General features: G+C 44.8%; 1 protein-coding gene across 3 annotated transcripts in view; it reads right to left on the bottom strand.

The window, feature by feature from the left end:
- Tbc1d5 (TBC1 domain family member 5) overlaps positions 1-15,733 on the bottom strand; it is a 45,980-nt gene extending 30,247 nt beyond the window's left edge. The window contains exons 1-6 of one of the 3 annotated variants that reach the window (XM_077706212.1): positions 15,283-15,733; positions 7,951-8,047; positions 7,266-7,374; positions 4,637-4,726; positions 2,493-2,635; positions 1,115-1,217 (exon numbers count right to left, since the gene is read on the bottom strand). In XM_077706212.1, coding sequence (XP_077562338.1) covers positions 1,115-1,217; positions 2,493-2,635; positions 4,637-4,726; positions 7,266-7,374; positions 7,951-8,047; positions 15,283-15,301 — 561 coding nt within the window. In that variant the 5' untranslated portion in view covers positions 15,302-15,733. Of the gene's footprint in view, positions 1-1,114; positions 1,218-2,492; positions 2,636-4,636; positions 4,727-7,265; positions 7,375-7,950; positions 8,048-14,734; positions 14,890-15,282 lie in introns of those variants that run through there. The other 2 variants (XM_077706213.1, XM_077706211.1) reach the window with 2 other exon arrangements.
- Positions 15,734-17,478: the final 1,745 nt, after the last annotated feature.

Raw genomic sequence — 17,478 nt, 5'->3', positions numbered from 1 at the left:
CGACACAGGCCCCCCCAAAATAACGACGGCGATGTGGAATGTCCCAGCGAACTATTAGTGCATTTCTCTGCAGTAGCGTAGAAAGTTGGGAAAGTTGAAAAGTGTTGATCTTGAAAAAAGAGCACACAATAATGGAAACACAGAAGGGGAGTGGCAGATGCTTTCTTTCATCTGTGCTGTGTCATTCTGCCTAATGCTCTTAAGATGGTCGGATGTACTCCCACAGTCACCCTTCTGGTCGCCAGTTACTCTTTGCACACCTGGCAATTAAGTGTGCGCCATAACGTCACGTGGACTAGGTACTTCTTGTGTCACTGCTCCCGTGGGTCTGCAAGACTTTACACAGCAACTCGTCTGGCCAAGTCTGTAGCCTGGCAACTTTTATCATGCTAAGCCGGGCTATCCAGCAACTTATGTCTTACACAATTTCTGCGATCATATTACGTTTGCTCTCCCAAGTTAATCTAAAAATGGAAACAAAGTTACGTTGAGGGGATCACTTGCTTTTAGTACTTAAAAATACATTCCACATGGCACACTTTGCTGCAGCTAATGTAACTTTCCGACTACTTGTCCAGAAGAAGTGAGCGTGGGTGGTGCAACTGGAAGTAGCGCCTTTAGACATAAATCGAATTTCTTTTTTTGCCATATCCCACCACATTTAAACTAAACTGTGTTCCCCAGTCCATTCTATGCACTGCTGCTAGTGGCAAGTTGGGATGAAAAATGTGTTGGGACATTACGGTTAACCCTGGCCCTAAACAACAGGTGACCAACAATCAAATGTTTGACTTAAGGCACAGGGTGCCAGGATGTGTTCAGTATAATGTTCTATACTTTCCAAAAAATTGCCCTAATGCGCTGCTTACATTTTCCAGATGACATACAACTTCTGCGAGGTACACTTCTGCACAGCACCTGATACTATAAATATATGAATCAATGAAGTTTGGCAAATAAAACGCAAACTGGACAAACATGCACGCAAGCAATGGTGGTTGCAGAATTATTGTAATTGCTGCTATCGGCACCCTGAAATGAAGTTGGCCACATATATTCATGTGAGCCTAAATCTGCAGCTCCAAGTGAACAGCAAGAGGAGAACGCTACCAACCTGCCGGTACGAAATCTGTGGGTGCTGCCTCGCATAGTGGAACAACACATTCACCATCATGGCCTGGACATCTGACGTCTGGAAGAATTCTATCTCGGGAAACCTGCAGGAATCGGAAATGTCCCGTTTCTGTGAAAAGTTATAAACAGTGCCACGCATCCTCACCTCACAGATGCACAGAAGGAAGAAAACTTTGGACTTCGTGCAAGCTAAATCGCAGAACTCCTCCTCATGGTTTTATAAAAGACCTCCAAGCAAATTCTACTCACAAAAAATTAGTAGTGGCTTAGCTCTGCTACGCCAGGATATACGTAGCGTGAGCTAAGGTTCAGCAATCCAGTCCAATCCAGTCCAATCCAGTGCAGTCCAGTCCAGTACTGTCCAGTCACTGCTCCTCACGCATGCTCAGCACGGCTCTTCACAAGCCACGCGAAACGGCTATCAAGTGGCTCCGGTGCAGCGTCAGACTTGGCTACTGCGCAACTGAGGCGCCCACCAGGGCACGCGCCGGCGCCAGTGCGTCTGCCGCGGCTATGATGCAACACAATCCACTTTATTCCAATCCAATCCAGCCCAGTCCAGTTTAGTCCAATGTCCCTCGCACTTGCACAGAACGGCCCTCCATAGCCCACGCAAAACTGCCCAACCTCGGCCAGTGTAGCTTACGCTACAAAAATGAGACGGTTTGGCAATACACCACCCCGAGTATGTGCGGCTACGCAGGTATGAACACCTTGCTAGGCTTCGGAGTATGTCCACAGAATTTATAGGACTACATGCACAGATTTTTTGTTATAAACACTCATACTGCTCTAAGTTATTGACTGATTGAACTTCTTGACTGATTTAAGTGACTGAATTGATTAACCATTTTATAAAATGTTATCCATAACACCCCTGTGGGTGTGTATGCCACTGTTGGGGAGCTTGATTTAAGTTTCAGAGTATATCTATGCTTTTATGGCTTAAGCTATGGGCATGAAAGCATCGTCACCGTCATTCATATTCTCTACAGCTTAACCATTCATTTTCAACATGCATGAGGTACGGGGTCACCTCCGATTTAACGAACTACAGCTAGCGAAAATGAGGGCACACAAACAAGCCCAAGCCTTCACATAAATAACAATGTAGCATCATGTTGTAATAAAGTATAAAGGCAATATCATAATACGTATTTTAGTAACTTAGACTTACGTATATGCAACTTACTTCCTGTGTGTCTCCTGAAGTTGAACATTAATATGGGAAGCCTCAGGGTTCTAGAAGTACAATTGTATATCTACAGAAAATGCCCGAGAACTACCTATGCTGCAGAAAGCAACGAAATATACGTCCTAATCGAAACATACAAAACATACGAAAATACGAAACATACGTCCTAATCACATCCTGCTTGATCATAATCCGGAGCTCGCTGTCTTCAAAGTATCGATTCCACGGGCTCCTTTCTTCTTGAGAGAGGGGGTTGTTGTAGCACAAATCAAGATTCTCGTCTTCCATCCTCGGATTGTGACATGTCTGGGCACAAAGTACATGCAAGGAATGTCCCGTGACACAATCCTTAATGCTCATGTACACATGTTCCATTTGTAGATGCAAAAAAAAAAAAAAAAAAGCCACAACACTGTTTATGCACACACAAAAACAAGTTACGATTAAGTTGTTATAAAAGAGGAGAGAGATGTTCAAAGTTGCAATCGAAGGCGAGAATGTGGTGATCATCAATTTGGGTTTCCCTATCAGATTCACAACTGACTTCTGCGATACAAAGAAAAGAGTAGAATGAAATGTGGATGCATTGGAGCAGCAAAGAGCGTGTAATAATCCATTTATGATGGTCAGATAGGACGTCAGAGTGTGCTGTTGCCCTCTCTTATGGCCTTTACGACTGCCATAACAAGCGCGCTATACAACTGCATTTTTATTTCTTGGATGTATTAGACTTAGCTTGCAAGGTGCAGTGTTGAGGCTGTGTGTCTATGGCCAGCCCTATATTCTGTGCTTTGAATGCCAGTGCACAGGGTTATCAGTCGACTTTACAAACTCAGTAATGTGCTTCGCCATATGCCACAGCAGTCACAACATATTGGTAACCGGCAGAGTACTATCCCATGTGCTTTGCAAGCCATCACCAGAGCAGACCCTGAAAGCTCTCTCCTGCCAACTTCATAGTGGTGTGCAACTATCCTGAAAGTGGCTAAAAAACATTTCGTGAGAACTCTGTGGTTGACAAGTAATGGTCATTCACCGCAGACTGTTTCTTTGCAAGCCACCTGGGCAGTTTCAAAGAGCATCTGCTTATAAAGCCCTGCACCCGGAATCGTGAGAATCCCCCGTAACTCCCTGCGCAGACAGCAGCACATTTACCAGTTATTTATCCAGTGTTTACAACATCTTAGTGAGCTAAGCGATCTTTAGAAAAGCAAAGGGTAGTGAGAAGGCTCGCCCAGTCCGCACCCATTGCCGGCCTTGCTGAGGTCTAGCCCAGTGTGCCCCAACCGGCAGTGCAAGCATGATCGGCCGTTAACTGGCTACATGTCCACAGCATGGCCTTGGCTCTGCAGTCTTCAGCAATTCACGTGGCCCTCCCCAGAAGGGCAGTGGGGAAAGGCACATTGCTGGGCTTTGCTGACTGTTTGCTTTCTGAGCTGTGTCCACTTTGACCTTTGACCTTAACACACAGCCCTCCTTTGTCCTCCTCCATGCCTCCTCCATCGTGCCCTCCTCCTGCCTTGGCGACCGCTTCCCTGTCCCAGCTCCGTGGCTTTTGACTTCACATCTGCCCTATTTCACAGATGGGGCACTTACGCTTGTGCGTAAAAAGGGCATTAATGTCGATGCTGCAGCCTGTCAAAGTGCAGGACCGCAGTCACAAAGACAATGTGCTCAATGTGAAAGACAGCCGTAAGGTTGCTGAAGAAAATGAACCTAGCTGCAAGAGGGGGACGTTAACCTCATGGCAAAGACCTTAAAGAAGAGCACACACGTCTCCAGGTTGGCCTTGTTTTTAGATAACGAGGAGTTCAGTAATGTAACAGGCATGCGACATAACATTGATAAGCTCCTCAGCTCAAAACTCTTTCTTCCACGAGCCTGGAAAAAAAAAAAAAAAAAAAAAAGCTGCTGTGTTCTGATTTGCACCATTCTGGGTGAGAATAGAAATAAATACCTACAATAGGTCTGCATTAATGACGCCTACAACATTGTGCACAAGCTCATTATTTCCCTTTCCCTGCAAGACTACTCCTTCCTGCATTCTTTTCCACACAGAAATTAGAAACCTAATAAATATAATCACAAAGGTGTGAATTACAGCATCTAGAGGCTGCAAGCAGAACTTATTCTATTAAATTACCTCCCCTAAAGGTTTCCTTCTTCCTCTAAATTCAGACTAACAGCTAGGTTTCCCAAAACCAGTTGCGTGCTTGAGAGATCCTATAAAAGGCAGAGAAGAAAAAGAACACAAAATGCTAACTTAAAATGTGGGTAAATTAAAAATAAAAAAATAAAAACCCATACCTTGGCCAATAGTGACTCATATTTTTGTCTCATTGTTCTGGTTGTCAAAATCCAGTCACTTCTGGAGTCGGGAAGACATTCTAGAAATACCTGCAAAACAAACATTTAAAAGAAAAAAAAAACAGCCACAATAAACTACCTTGCGAACAATTCACACCGTAAAATGCATTTTTCATTGCTAGAATCAACAATGGTATTTTCCCCACACATTTGATTTCAGAAGACAAAAACGATGAGCAGCAGTCTTGCAATGTAGTGAAAACGCAACAAAATTACTGGACTGTGCTGCTCGCTTCATTTACAAAAAATTCTCTTCCATTGCAGCTTATCGCACACTGGTCGTTACTGGAATGCCTGGAGGGGAAGGGGGGGGGGAGGCATGCATGACGACAATGCTGGTAACCAAATGCAATCACCAGATGGCAACCTTTCTGCACACCGAGTTCAATTCCCTTTGGGTGAGGAGCCATGTTGGCCCGATCAGAAGACAAGAGAGCAAGTGAAGTTATCAAGCCCCTCTGCATGCTACTGTTCCCCCCCGTAAGACTTGCAGGCAAAAAAGTAGCAGCATTGTTACCTACATGGGCACCTAAGCTCATGTTGGGTAACAGTGGTACATCGTGCCTTCTTGTCTCAAAATGTCTACTACTGTCTTGGGAGGTTCCCCCTTTTCTGCAGGCCCCTATAGCGATTACCCCTTCTCAAAAGGGGAGCAACCAATACTGTTCCACCGAGAGCAGTATTTGTCCCTCACCGAGTTGCGTGCTTCCAAGATACCGTAAAATACCGAGCAAGCACTCCTCCAAAACTTGTAGATAATTGGTCTAGAGATAGAGAGGGGGCTTAGGGTTGCCACCTGCCCGGTTTTGGACCGGCCCGACCAGTTTTTTAAACAGCTGGCCGGTTTCCGGTACATACTTAAAACCGGCCGTCATTGGCTGGGTTTTTGGACCTCGTGTCGTGATTATGTACGTTTTGGCGTTTTATAAGCGTCAATTCAACAACTAAGACAATAAATATGTGTCAACAAGCTGCGCAAAGACATGCGAGCGGAGAAAATACGCGGGCAAGCGCGCTGCCTGAGACGGAGGGTGACCTAAGGAAAGAACAAAACAACGAAATTATGCCGCTGCGGTCAGCAATTGCGGTTAATTTCAGTGAAGCTCATACAGTGCAATAACCACGCTCTCAATCACTTAAATACAAATGTTATGTTGATTTCTCTCTAAGAAAACGCTACAATAAATGGCACTGCACGTCAAAAACATCGAGTCTTTTTTTTTTTCAACCCAAATAAACATTCTATATACCCCCTCACCCCCCTCCCCCGAGGGCCGGTTTTCTTTTTCGGGGAAAAATGGCAACCCTAAGGGGGCTGTTATTCGGATCGGGCCCCGAATTCAAGACAGCGGCACAAAATGGTGGCGACCGCGAACAAAGCACTGTAGCCTGCATTACGGAAGATGCTTATTTACAACACTTCAACTAGACAATGCTAAAAAAGTACATTCTGACATTCACATTGGCTTTGAGCACTGTGGCATCCAAAAGCTTAAAAAAAAAAGAAGAAAAAAAAAAAGAAAAGCTTTCAGAATGGCCGAAAGTGGGAGGGGGCGCTTGCCTGGTTGTGTACAGAAATGCGAAATTCCTGGAAAATGCTGGGGGGCACTTGCATGGATGGGGGCGCTTGATCGGTATTTTACGGTAAGTGTGAGGGCAACCAGTACATAGGAACACGTGACAAGAATGTGCAACCACTGGTCAATCAGAGAGGGCGTTTTTGACTCCAGCTATGTGACAATAAGGGTGCACTATGTCTGTTGCATTTGCTTAAAGGAGTACTGACACCAAAATTTTATGTGCCATTTTTATTGCTTTTATCGATGCTTAATGGCCTGTCGAAGCCGAAACAGCACTTTAAATAATCGAGTGCACGAGAATTATTTACATTGATTGGCTTAAAAATCGTTTGTTTCAATTTCCCGTGGTTCCAGCCCGGAAGGCGCATATGATAGAATCACGGCATGACCTCACCACTTTGTGATGAACACTGCGGAGGTGGTGCAGGCGTTGTTTCAACCGCGCTGCCACAGGAGCTGAGCGGCTGAGATGCCTGAAGGCGTAAGGCCTACCATTGCGACGGAAATTCGATTACCACTTTCAATAAAAGTCCTGATGGCGACTTCTATTGCGATTCCAGGCTATATTATCAGCTCTTTTCTCGGTTGTGGAGCTTTATTTATGCCAAGAGTGCCTTTCTGGGCAGTGGTTATGCCTGTAGCTCTGGCTATGTGCATCAGTTTGTGAACGCACCAGCACCCAGCCAGTGCACTCTGCGCCTGGCCTGCTGCAACATAGGGCTAGGATTACCTGCAAGACAAGTGGGCCCCTGTCATGCCCGTGTGCCTACAGCTCCAGAACAACAAGCCCAGTGAGCACAGCTTCATGCCCTCTGCTCTCTTCGTTACAAGGCCAATGCTCAAGCCAGGCTTACACTCCCTCACACAATGCATGCCAAGCCTCAAAGTGCCTCCCCCCAAGGTGTCCTCCCCGTGAGCGAGTGCAAAAATGGAGTGCAAAAATAAACGCAGATAAGCACGCAAGTGTCCGCAATGTCAACACCACTTGCCTTCCAACATATGCTCCTAAATCTGCAGTCAGCAAGCTCCAACTTGACCGCCTTCTCCTTCAGCTTTCTGGAGATGTCCCCTCTTTCGAACAGCGAAGACCATTCCTCACTAAAAAGTTTAAACAAGGGTTGCCATCATGATTACAGAGCTCAGTCTTCACGACAGCTTCACAAGGAAGAATATCCAGCCCTGCACATTTTACGCAAGTTCACACTTATAGCCAGCACAGACTACTGCTTCCCACGAACTTCCCTGCCTACAGAGCTTCTACCAAGATATGCACCCATCTGTCAATGTATAGAAAACATATTTGGATGGATGCACAGCTTCGCTCGCATGCACAATCCTAGGTTTAATTGCTTGACGCATGCAAGGTAAATTGCACCTAAACTATGCCTTTAAAAAAATTACACTGGTAGCTTTCATTTAAAAAACTGCACTGGTAGCTTTAATTTTTAAATTTAAATTTTACAATTACCTTGCTTGCCTGTGAGGTAATTTAAATTTTCAGCAAAGCCTGCCACGGCCAGACTGAGCTTTCGAAATGTAGCAAAAAAATAAAGACACCACTTCTGCGGTAATCAAGAACTTGCACACTGTAAAGCTAAGCTCAATGCTGGCTCAAACACTGGCTCTCAAACGATACTTGTGTGCACCGCAGTGACCGCTGCATTCCCAGCCCACCTGTATCGCTTTGAGCAAGTCTGTGCACTGTCCGGGTTCGGCCCCCTGTGACCGTTGCTGGTCTGGGGGCCCGAGAGAGAGTCCAGGGCATCGAATCCTGCACGTAGAACATGGAGGCGTTCACATGAACCTGTTGATGCCCACAAGAATTCTGAGCACGAGAATGAGAATGCTGTGAGGATGAGAATGCCCACAAATGCAATATGTCTTGTTTTCGTTATTGCAATGGAAAACAGATGCCACAGATGCCCACAATGGGAATAGAAATGTAAAGGTATAAATGCACTGCATTCCATCCAAAGCATAACCTTTCCGGGTTCTTTCCCGTTCATGTTACCATCTGTCATTGTCAGCACAGTAAAAACAAAAGGAAACCTTTTTAAAGAGCTGTGCTTTTAGTGGCTACATGGCACCTAGGACACAAAGCGAGTACAAACACCACATGTAGCAATTTGGCGAGCGATGCAAAAAGCATAAATCAATGAGTGCTGTAAACAAGAAGTCTGGGCTTCATTTTTTCCCTCGTCACTGTCACCCACGCTACCTGCTTACAGTAGTTACACTTTTTGCATCGCTCACTAGAATTGCTGCATGTGGCTACCTTTTAAACAGCATCTGGCACCAATACAATGTGCTATGTGCCCAAAACCCTTGATACACCATTTCAGATGTTAGACATCACAGATTTGCCAGGGACTTCGCACGCTGAGCTATGCAGTTTTAGTACCACATACCCATGCCAAAGGTACGCAAAAAGTGACATTAAATGCTTAAAAGGGAACCAATTCAGACATTGAAGTTACTTATAATTGACCTCAAGAAGACACCAAGGTGTCTTCGTGTTATTATTGGCCTCATATGCTGCTTGGAACCGATTTCAAACAATATTGCTGCCACAGCTTAGAGATGCCAGAAAGCTTTGGATCCAACGCTGTGTGACGTTAAATGGGCCGTTGAATACATGGATGGACATCCGTGACGTGGAAGCCGGTCAAACTCAAGAGGTTGTCTGGTCCTGCCCTTTTGGCGACACGCATATTAGTCGTGGATGGAAACTGACAAGCTGGTACACAGCAAAAATAACAAGACAAAATGAAGATATTGGTTGGAGCTGCCTTTCTTCCCTTTCGCTCCTCTACTTCGATACAGCAGGTTAAGATCTCCTGTATGCAAAACAATTAATCTTTTAAATGAGCTGGGGGCAGCGGGCTGCAGGTCGTCATGAAGGCTGGGCTTGGAAAGCTTTTGAAGCTAATGTCTTGGACAGGACTTGATTGATTGTAGGGTTTAACACGCCGACGCAATGCAGGCGACGAGGCGCGCCGTAATGGAGGGCTCCGGATTAATTTTGACCACCTGGGGATCTTTAATGTGCACCGAAATCTCGTCACACAGGCGTTTTTGCTTTTTGCCTCCATCAGAAAAGTGGCCGCTGCGGCCGGGAATTAAACCCGCAACCTTGTGCTCAGAAGCACAACGCCTGTCTTGGACAGGACACCTTGCTTGGACAGGAAAAAAACGACATACAAAGAGCCCCACCTGCGTCTGAGCTCTCTGCAGCCAAAACAAAAAATTGATGTCACAATTTGCGCTGTAATTCATCACTTTCAGCACTCCGGTCACTATTAATCTATGCGCTCTAGTTTATGGGGGCTAGCAGAGAATCCTGAAAACAAAAATGACAAATTTGGTGTGAGTCCTTCAAAAAATTGTTCTAAATGTAATAAGCAAAGAATTTTTCGCAGTGTATATTCCATGAGCTTGATACTCTTAAACATACATGCCCAATAACAGGAAAGTTGCAATAAGCTTTTATGAAAAGAAAACCTTGCAACTGGCTGTTAATTGTTATGCACCAGTAAGCTTGGTTCTGTGCAGGCTTCCAGCAAAAATTAAGGAACTTTTTTACTGCACTGCCAACCTTTTCTACTAATTTGATAATTAACATAGATACACTTGTTAAATTTTTGGAAATATTACATCATCACATGCAGGACACTGAAACACCAGTTACAATACGCAATTTACAGAGATATCTGTGAGCATAAAATTCTAAAATATACTGCTGTCTATGGTGCCCACCACCCTCACCACAAGGCTCATAGCATTCTTGGGCAAGTGTGGCCATCAAGTGTATGCAACTTGACATCTCAGTGACATTACACGGCCCCTTATGGCACAGGTGCATTGACTTAGCAGTTCCACTATGGTGACAGTAAACTATGGCTAACAGAACAGATTTCATATGCAAGGCATATCTTTGCAGACGGGAAGTACTTGTGGTTGCTTTTTTTTTATGTTCTATTTTTTAAGTTCTATTTTTCTAAGCTGTTCTTTTTATGTTCTATTTCCCCCGGTGTATATCTTTGCTCGTATGTTTGTTTTTGCTGCATTGACCACTCCCTATGTAATACCCTCCTGCGTGAGGGCCTTTAGGGGTATATTGAATAAATAAATAAAGTCAGTTTCAACTCACAGAGATTGTCTCATTGCTGAAGAAACTTGAGCAACAACAGTGCCCACAAAGAAGTGGTACGTACAGGCACACGGCTCGTCTCGCTACACTAGCATCGAAAATGTTTGTACAGATCGGCACTTTTAAAGCAGAGGAAACCTTAGGTCCATGGTCCTTACGAAGTGAGACACAATTGCCTAACTGATTTTAGCAGTGTTCCGGAAATTAAAAATGCACACTGCACTTGAAAGACGACCGTAATTTAGATACTGCACACTGACACCAATTTCACTCTTAGGCACAAACTACCCTGTACAAGGTTCCAATCAAGCTGGCTCTTGCTCATTGGACAGTGCTGTGAAAGGTCTGTTGGTGCCAGAAACTCGAAAATGGCCACTGGCTCAGCAGGAAGCCTGTCAACATTAATGTGCGAGCTTCCGATGGCCACCTACTTCACAATGGCACGGTTGGCGGCTTTCCAACTCCAACACAAGGGGCAGATGTATACAGAACAGAGGAGGACAGTCACTACCCTTGCTCTAATGTGGCTACTCTACACAGCATCACCTCACGGCTTCCTGCCGGAAATATTCTGCAAGCTCGCAAAATTTTGACAAGCTTACTAGTACGCGAGAAACACCTTTAGCCGCAGTTTCAGAATTTTTCTTTGGCTGCGTGTAATCTCAAGGCAGCCGTGAGAATTACCTCCAGGAAATTGTCACAACAGTTTCCATAAAAGCTGGCTGGACTAAAATTTGCTGAATAATATTACGTCCTAACGTAACATAACCAAACCTGTCATAACCCACCCAAATCCAGCCAAGCTGCAACAAACCTAATATAACCCAGCCCAACGACATAGAACACAACCTATATTAAACGTAATTCAACCCATTCTAGAAGTCCTGTGCGTCAATCTCTTGATATAATAGAAACCAGAGTAAAAAAAAGTATTAACAAAATCATGATGACCGAGAAATTCCGAAAAGGTTAAAAAACACATGCAATGTCGGACTCGAACCCGAGCCTTCTCGTTTAAAACCAAGTACTATACCACAGCGCTACAGGGGCAGCTGCAAACACGGCTGTTTAGGGAATATTTATCTCATAGAATCTCCGGGTCGCATTCTTAGCCAATGAGAAGCGACTGCCGTGAGAAATTTCTGACGGTAATTCTCACAGTTGTCGTGATAATAGACACTACCTTTTTCTTTTGCAGTGAATCCTGACATTCTCAGTACATGTCCGCACAGAGTCTTGGGAAGATCCCAGCAATAAACAGCTGCTAGTGACCTCTTAAGGGGTGATTGAGCAACATAAGTGCTCCTCTCCTAGTGATTTCTTTTTCCTCTCCATTTTTCTCACTTTCTAATGAAGTGGCTTTAATAAGGCTTCAGCAAGTTTCATTTTAGCAGGGAACACACTAATTCATTATGGTTTTACGACACATTAAATGGAGTGAACAGCAGCAATGCAAGACGAGATCTATCAATAAATTGATGCAGGTTACAAGCAATGAGTTTTTGATTCCAGGTGAACCTTATCCATATAAGGGTTACATTTCAAGTAAAATAAATCCAACAGTATGCATTACATATCGGATCCTCTAATCATCACCATCATCAGCAGCATTAAGGCTATCAAAACAAAGTGGCATGCTTTATCTAACTGTACCCAGTAGGCTTGCATTCTTTCAATAAAAAGAACACTTCACCTGCCAGACCTTTCTTTCCCCCATACATGTTTCCGCCTTTCGTTTTTTTTCATAAAATCTACCACCACAATTTTTTTCTGAAATATGAGCTTATCATTTACCCCTCATGCATACCATGACACTCTGCCCACAGCTTCAAATTTGGTTCGCCGTCTTTTTGTACCACAAGTATTTCACCATTAGCACGGCGAACAAGTGGAACTGCCCTCCCGCCCCCCAACCCAGACATACCGAATGCAAACACTTGAAACATCCTACGTCCCTGTTCATCATCACCAGCATCATCAACCTGGTAGTGCAGGACGTAGGCCTCTAACAAAGACATTCAGCCACTTCTACCCCGAGTTTGTCGAGCCCATTCTTTGCCTGAATTTCCTTACCTCATCCCTCCATTCGATCCCTGATTTTTCCCTATTTTTATTCCCTATCTTGTCCACCTGCCATCCTTATCCGTATTGCATGGGCAGCCCAAAGCCACTTCTTTCACTTAATCTTAACAAGAATGTCTTCCATGCCGGTCTGTTTTCTAATCCATGCTATTTTTTCCTTGCCTAAAAGTCTTACCCCTATCTCATTCATTTGTATGGCTCGTCAGGCCGATATATAAGTTTGCTTTCAAAGCGCCTAGTGAGACGATACGTTTCCACCACCGTCGCCTTCACCAGGAGCACACACTGGTTGTATACCAGTCTTTTTACGGACAGAGGTAGTCTACCGCCAAAAATTTCAGGGTAGTAGTCACTAAGTGCAGCCTTGCCCATCCTGCACCTAACTTCCTTATCTCCATTTCGACCGCCACTGACTTCCCAGTTATACACTTGTTTCAGCATCCTCATTGCTGTACTGAAAGGACGCCTCCCTGCATGTCTGTTCAACATTACCTTCGATTTCTTTGTGTTTATTTTAAAACCCGTTGCTAAGCTTTCTGAGCACAGCGGTCCAAGCATTTTGTTGTGAGTGTTAGCAGAACTGATTTGAAAAAAATCCTCTGCAAATCTCACATGATTTCTGTGTTCCCCATTGATCCGTAATCCTCTTTTTTCCCACTTGAGTGGCAGATCAAGGGGGTCGTGCGCCCCAGCATAATGAGGAGCGGAAGCCTGCACGGGGGAATACAACTGGCCCTCACCGACAGCCAGGCAACCAAAAAAGGGGCTGTGCAAGTTGTGGGGAGTATGTCTGCATGTTAACTGCACCTCTCTGGCAATTAAGTGACACTTTTGCGAGGTGTAAGGTCAGGCTAGCTTGTTGATACTCGCACAACAAATGCCCTTAGAAGCCAGTGTCCATGTTTCTGCTCCAATTCTTTGCGCTGTTTTTTCGCTAAGCCTCATCTATGTTGGTGGTGCATTATGGTCTTTCCGCCGTGCACCGGTTTTTGGACAGCATTAGACAGCCAGCAAGGCTAGGCATAAGTCGCTCGAGCACAGCTCATTGGTATTGTACCCCCGAAGCCCCACAGGACAGCTTACAATGCTTGTGCATACACCGGAGCTCAAATGCTGTCATTGTACCCCTCTACTGTTCTCTTTACTAACTTACAAAATGATTACTGAAAGGACAGCACTCTGGGCACATAATTTGTGCCGCAATGCAATTTTTGGGCAAGACTTCGGTTGCACTGCTGAAAATTGATGTGCGCCAAAATGTAATGCGTAATGCAGCCCTTGAAGGGTTGTAAAATCATTGTCTTTGCAGCTACACTACTTTAAAAATGACGTGTACATGCTCAAAATGGGACGGTTAAAAACAAACACCAGTCACAAAACTGTACGTGGTAACTGCGCCCATATTAACATTTTCGGTGCCAAGGATTGTGTTAAGACGACTATTAAGACAAGGAGCTTTGCTGTTCTTTGTTTCAGGTAACTCCTTATCCCAAATAAGGAAGCCACCGTAATCGCCGAGGATCGCCTTGCAATAGGATTGCCTCGGCCGAGGATCGCCGAGGAACACCTTGCAATAGTACATCAAAAAAGACTCTGGTCAACTGCATTGAAGGGGCCCAGCTGATTTGGGTGGGGTCTTGTGAGAGTTGCCAAGTGTCTCTTATCCCGGCAACCCAGTGCCCTGCCTGTTTCCCAACTCACGACTTTTACTTAACCGGCCAAACTGCTACCACCTAGTGTCCAGCCAAAATTACTGCTCATTGCCAGTTATTACTAATGATTACGGATTACCGGACATAACTCCAGTAATGGATATGTACGGTCGAAACCCCACCCAAAGTGAGGAATCCGACTGAAACCATGGAAAAACGGGAAAACCATTGAATTGTATCAATAATTGAAAGCGACTCTGAAACGTCGCCGCTTGGCTGGTTGGGCAAAAATCATGACTGCTCTTTTCCGAGAGTTAAAAAGCAGGTGTGATGCTGGTTTGATTGGGTTGGGGGGATTTCGCAACACTTACAAGACCCTTGCCCTGTACTGTACACAGCAGCTGTATTTTTGATGCCGGTGTTGACGACTCAGAAATGTATATACATTTCTTCCGAACCTCAAACGTAAAGTGTCTTTTTTAACCGCACACACACGGGCACGTGAATACTTCGCACTTCTTGACACATTGCTAATTGCCATAATTTTGCCTTAGACTGCGAGAGGTAGCCTCACCTGGGTGCCGAGATTTGAGCATGCAGCTGGAATTACCCGCTCCCGTCGCGTAAACGGGGCCACACAGTACTCGGCAGCTGCGTTCCACCAATTAATCACTTGTCCGAACGTTTTTGTTTTGCTTCTAGTTAGAAGCGCTGGACCACAAATAAGATGCGCACGAGAAATCCGCCATCTGACAAATGTACTTGGAAGCAACGAAAGAATTTCACTTATGTCTGCGGAAGTACGTTGTGCTTAGTGCAAGCGGAACGCAACTCGGCTAGTTTTGTTTTGGTGAAATGTGTAGAAGTTACGCGGTCACTGAAGTATGCGTCCGGTGGAAAGCTGCGCCTCCTCCCCTATTTTTTTGTTTGTTTGTTTACGAAAAGACCCGGTTCCAAGAACCCGAACAGAAACTTTGTTCAAATCCTAGTAGCCGAAGGAAATAGGTAAGACCCAAGCATACACAATAGCAGATATAAATACACATAGTGCATTTATGTCGACAACATTTTCAAAACAAGTGGACTAAAACAAATGCCAAAACAAATGGGTGGTACACTTGCCTAAGAAGCTGGTATCCATCACAGTTGCTAAAGTCGCTAATTCATGATCACAGTTCTAAGCATGGACGCTGGTAGGTGTGGCCAAAGTTCAATGAAAACAACTGCACGCTGAACCGCAGTTGTGTGAATCACCAGGTCGCAGCCAGTCGATTACAATCATGGGTATTGCTTCATGCCGTGCGGATTGTACACAAAAACCGACTTCACAGCTTTCTCGACAGTCATGCCCCAAAAAAACCCCTACCGAAACCTGTTGGCTGCTCGAGCAAAAAGCGCCTTTAGTGGGACAAGGGGTGTTGATTTGAAACGCGACAAGTGGCTAATCAGTATCAACGCATAGCTAACAAGACCACAACGATAGCTCGTACGTCAACACACGCACAACAATCACGATGGAGGAAGGAAAAGCTGGAAAAGCAAAGCAGAATGCTATCCCATGTGCACCGCGAGAACCATAACGGAAGTCATGTGACAAAAAATAAAAATAAACAAAGCGCATAGCGACGGCGTTTTTGTTGCTAGCGTTTAGCGAAGCTACATTTGTTGCAAACTAATCGTTCTAAAACTAAAGACCACAAGAAAATCAAAGTGAATTGTCGGAATTTCTAAAAACGTTGACTGTAACGCCGAAAACGAAAACGAAACCTAGCGATCGTGGCGCCGCTATGCTGCGCCCCGCAGCTGCATAGAGTTCCTCAAAAGCGCGGCCGTGTCAAAAGCAAGTGAAGATCGCTCTGCTCTCCAACATTGCCTCTGTTGCGCGGACCACTTGGAGGAACTGAAGTTGTAGGAAGAACTGTGCAGCCTGTAACCAGAGAGAGAGAGAGAGAGAGAGAGAGAGGGAAAATAAAAGTTTATTGAAAGAAGAGGTTGGCCTGAGAAACAGATCTTAAGCTTGCTGCTTACTTCCCGCTGGGGCATGGTGCGGAGGACAAAATGAGAAAGAAATGAATATGGACCGTATGAGAAATGACAATGAGATTGTGCTATAACCAGTTTAGTCCTCTGGGCTAAGATGTAAGCCAGTAATGCTGCAGTTCGCCATAATTTGCTTTTCCCTTTGCTTTAGGCGCTTTTAGTCTCATTATCACCTGATGTATCCGCCTTTGGTGGAGCGACTGAAAGCTCCAGACTTGCAACACTTGCAACCTTCGCTGCATGAAAATTCCACTTTAGACGCGACGATCCAGCGATTGTGGCGTTAATCCGGTTGTGGTGTTCTTGCTGCTAACGGAAATTACAGCTTTTCCATGGACCACCAGGGTAACTGATCCTGAGTGGATAGCGAGAGACAGGTCTGATCTAGAGTGGATAGCGAGAGACAGGTCTAAAAGAAGGGATCTCGATGTAGGAAGTAAGGAAGGTGAATTGAATTTATTCCAGCATAAAGCAAAAGTGAAGTACACGAAAACATTGCACGAGGAGATACCAAGGTCAGCGATTGTCGGGGTGACATCCTATATCTAAATAGGTGTGGTAAAGGTGCGATAAAGGGTTCAGTGGTTTAGACCAGTACAAAACGAGTGAAAACAACATAAGTATAAAAATTACACCATCTTCCCGCGGGGAACCATGAGGAGGATGCGAAGCATCACGGGGGTTCCGTGTAGGTTCCATTGTGTTGCCGTTATGTTGTTTCATTTATCGGAGCACGAATGGGAACGTAGTGTGAACCCCCATGTAGAGACGGAGATATGTAGAGACAGCGAAGAGACTGACACCCGCGTTACCTGATCGTACAATAAATAGACAAAATATATGTTTCAGAATATACATGCGGGTTTTCAAAATATGGTGACAAACTGCACAATAAAGAAAAAAAAACAAATTATGTGCACAATAAATAGACAGAAAAAGAAAGAAAATAATGATTTTCAAGGTGCTACGGATAAAGGACAAGATCAAGTCAAGGTAAGTCTTAGGCAAGTAGATGTCGCTTAAACATTGAACAAAATAGTTTTTAGCACGGCGAAGGAATATGCGTTGACAAGGGGATATTTTAATGCCATGGGGCAAGGAATTCCAGCTGGATACGCCAGCAAATATAGTAGTGAACTTCCCATAATTAGTTCTCGCATTAGGTAAGAGGAGGTTATTGTGCATTGAAAGAATTGCGGAGGTGAGCATGTATGCACAGGACGGCAGCGGGTGGAGGTCAAGGGAGAGGTTTTCGTCCAGCGGGGGACATAAGTAGGC

The sequence above is a fragment of the Haemaphysalis longicornis genome, unplaced genomic scaffold, assembly GCF_048455015.1.
Source record: "Haemaphysalis longicornis isolate Haplotype H1 unplaced genomic scaffold, Haemaphysalis longicornis Haplotype H1 scaffold_4, whole genome shotgun sequence".
NCBI classification, from domain to species: Eukaryota; Metazoa; Arthropoda; class Arachnida; order Ixodida; family Ixodidae; genus Haemaphysalis; species Haemaphysalis longicornis.
This window is presented reverse-complemented; position numbering and strand designations above follow the sequence as displayed.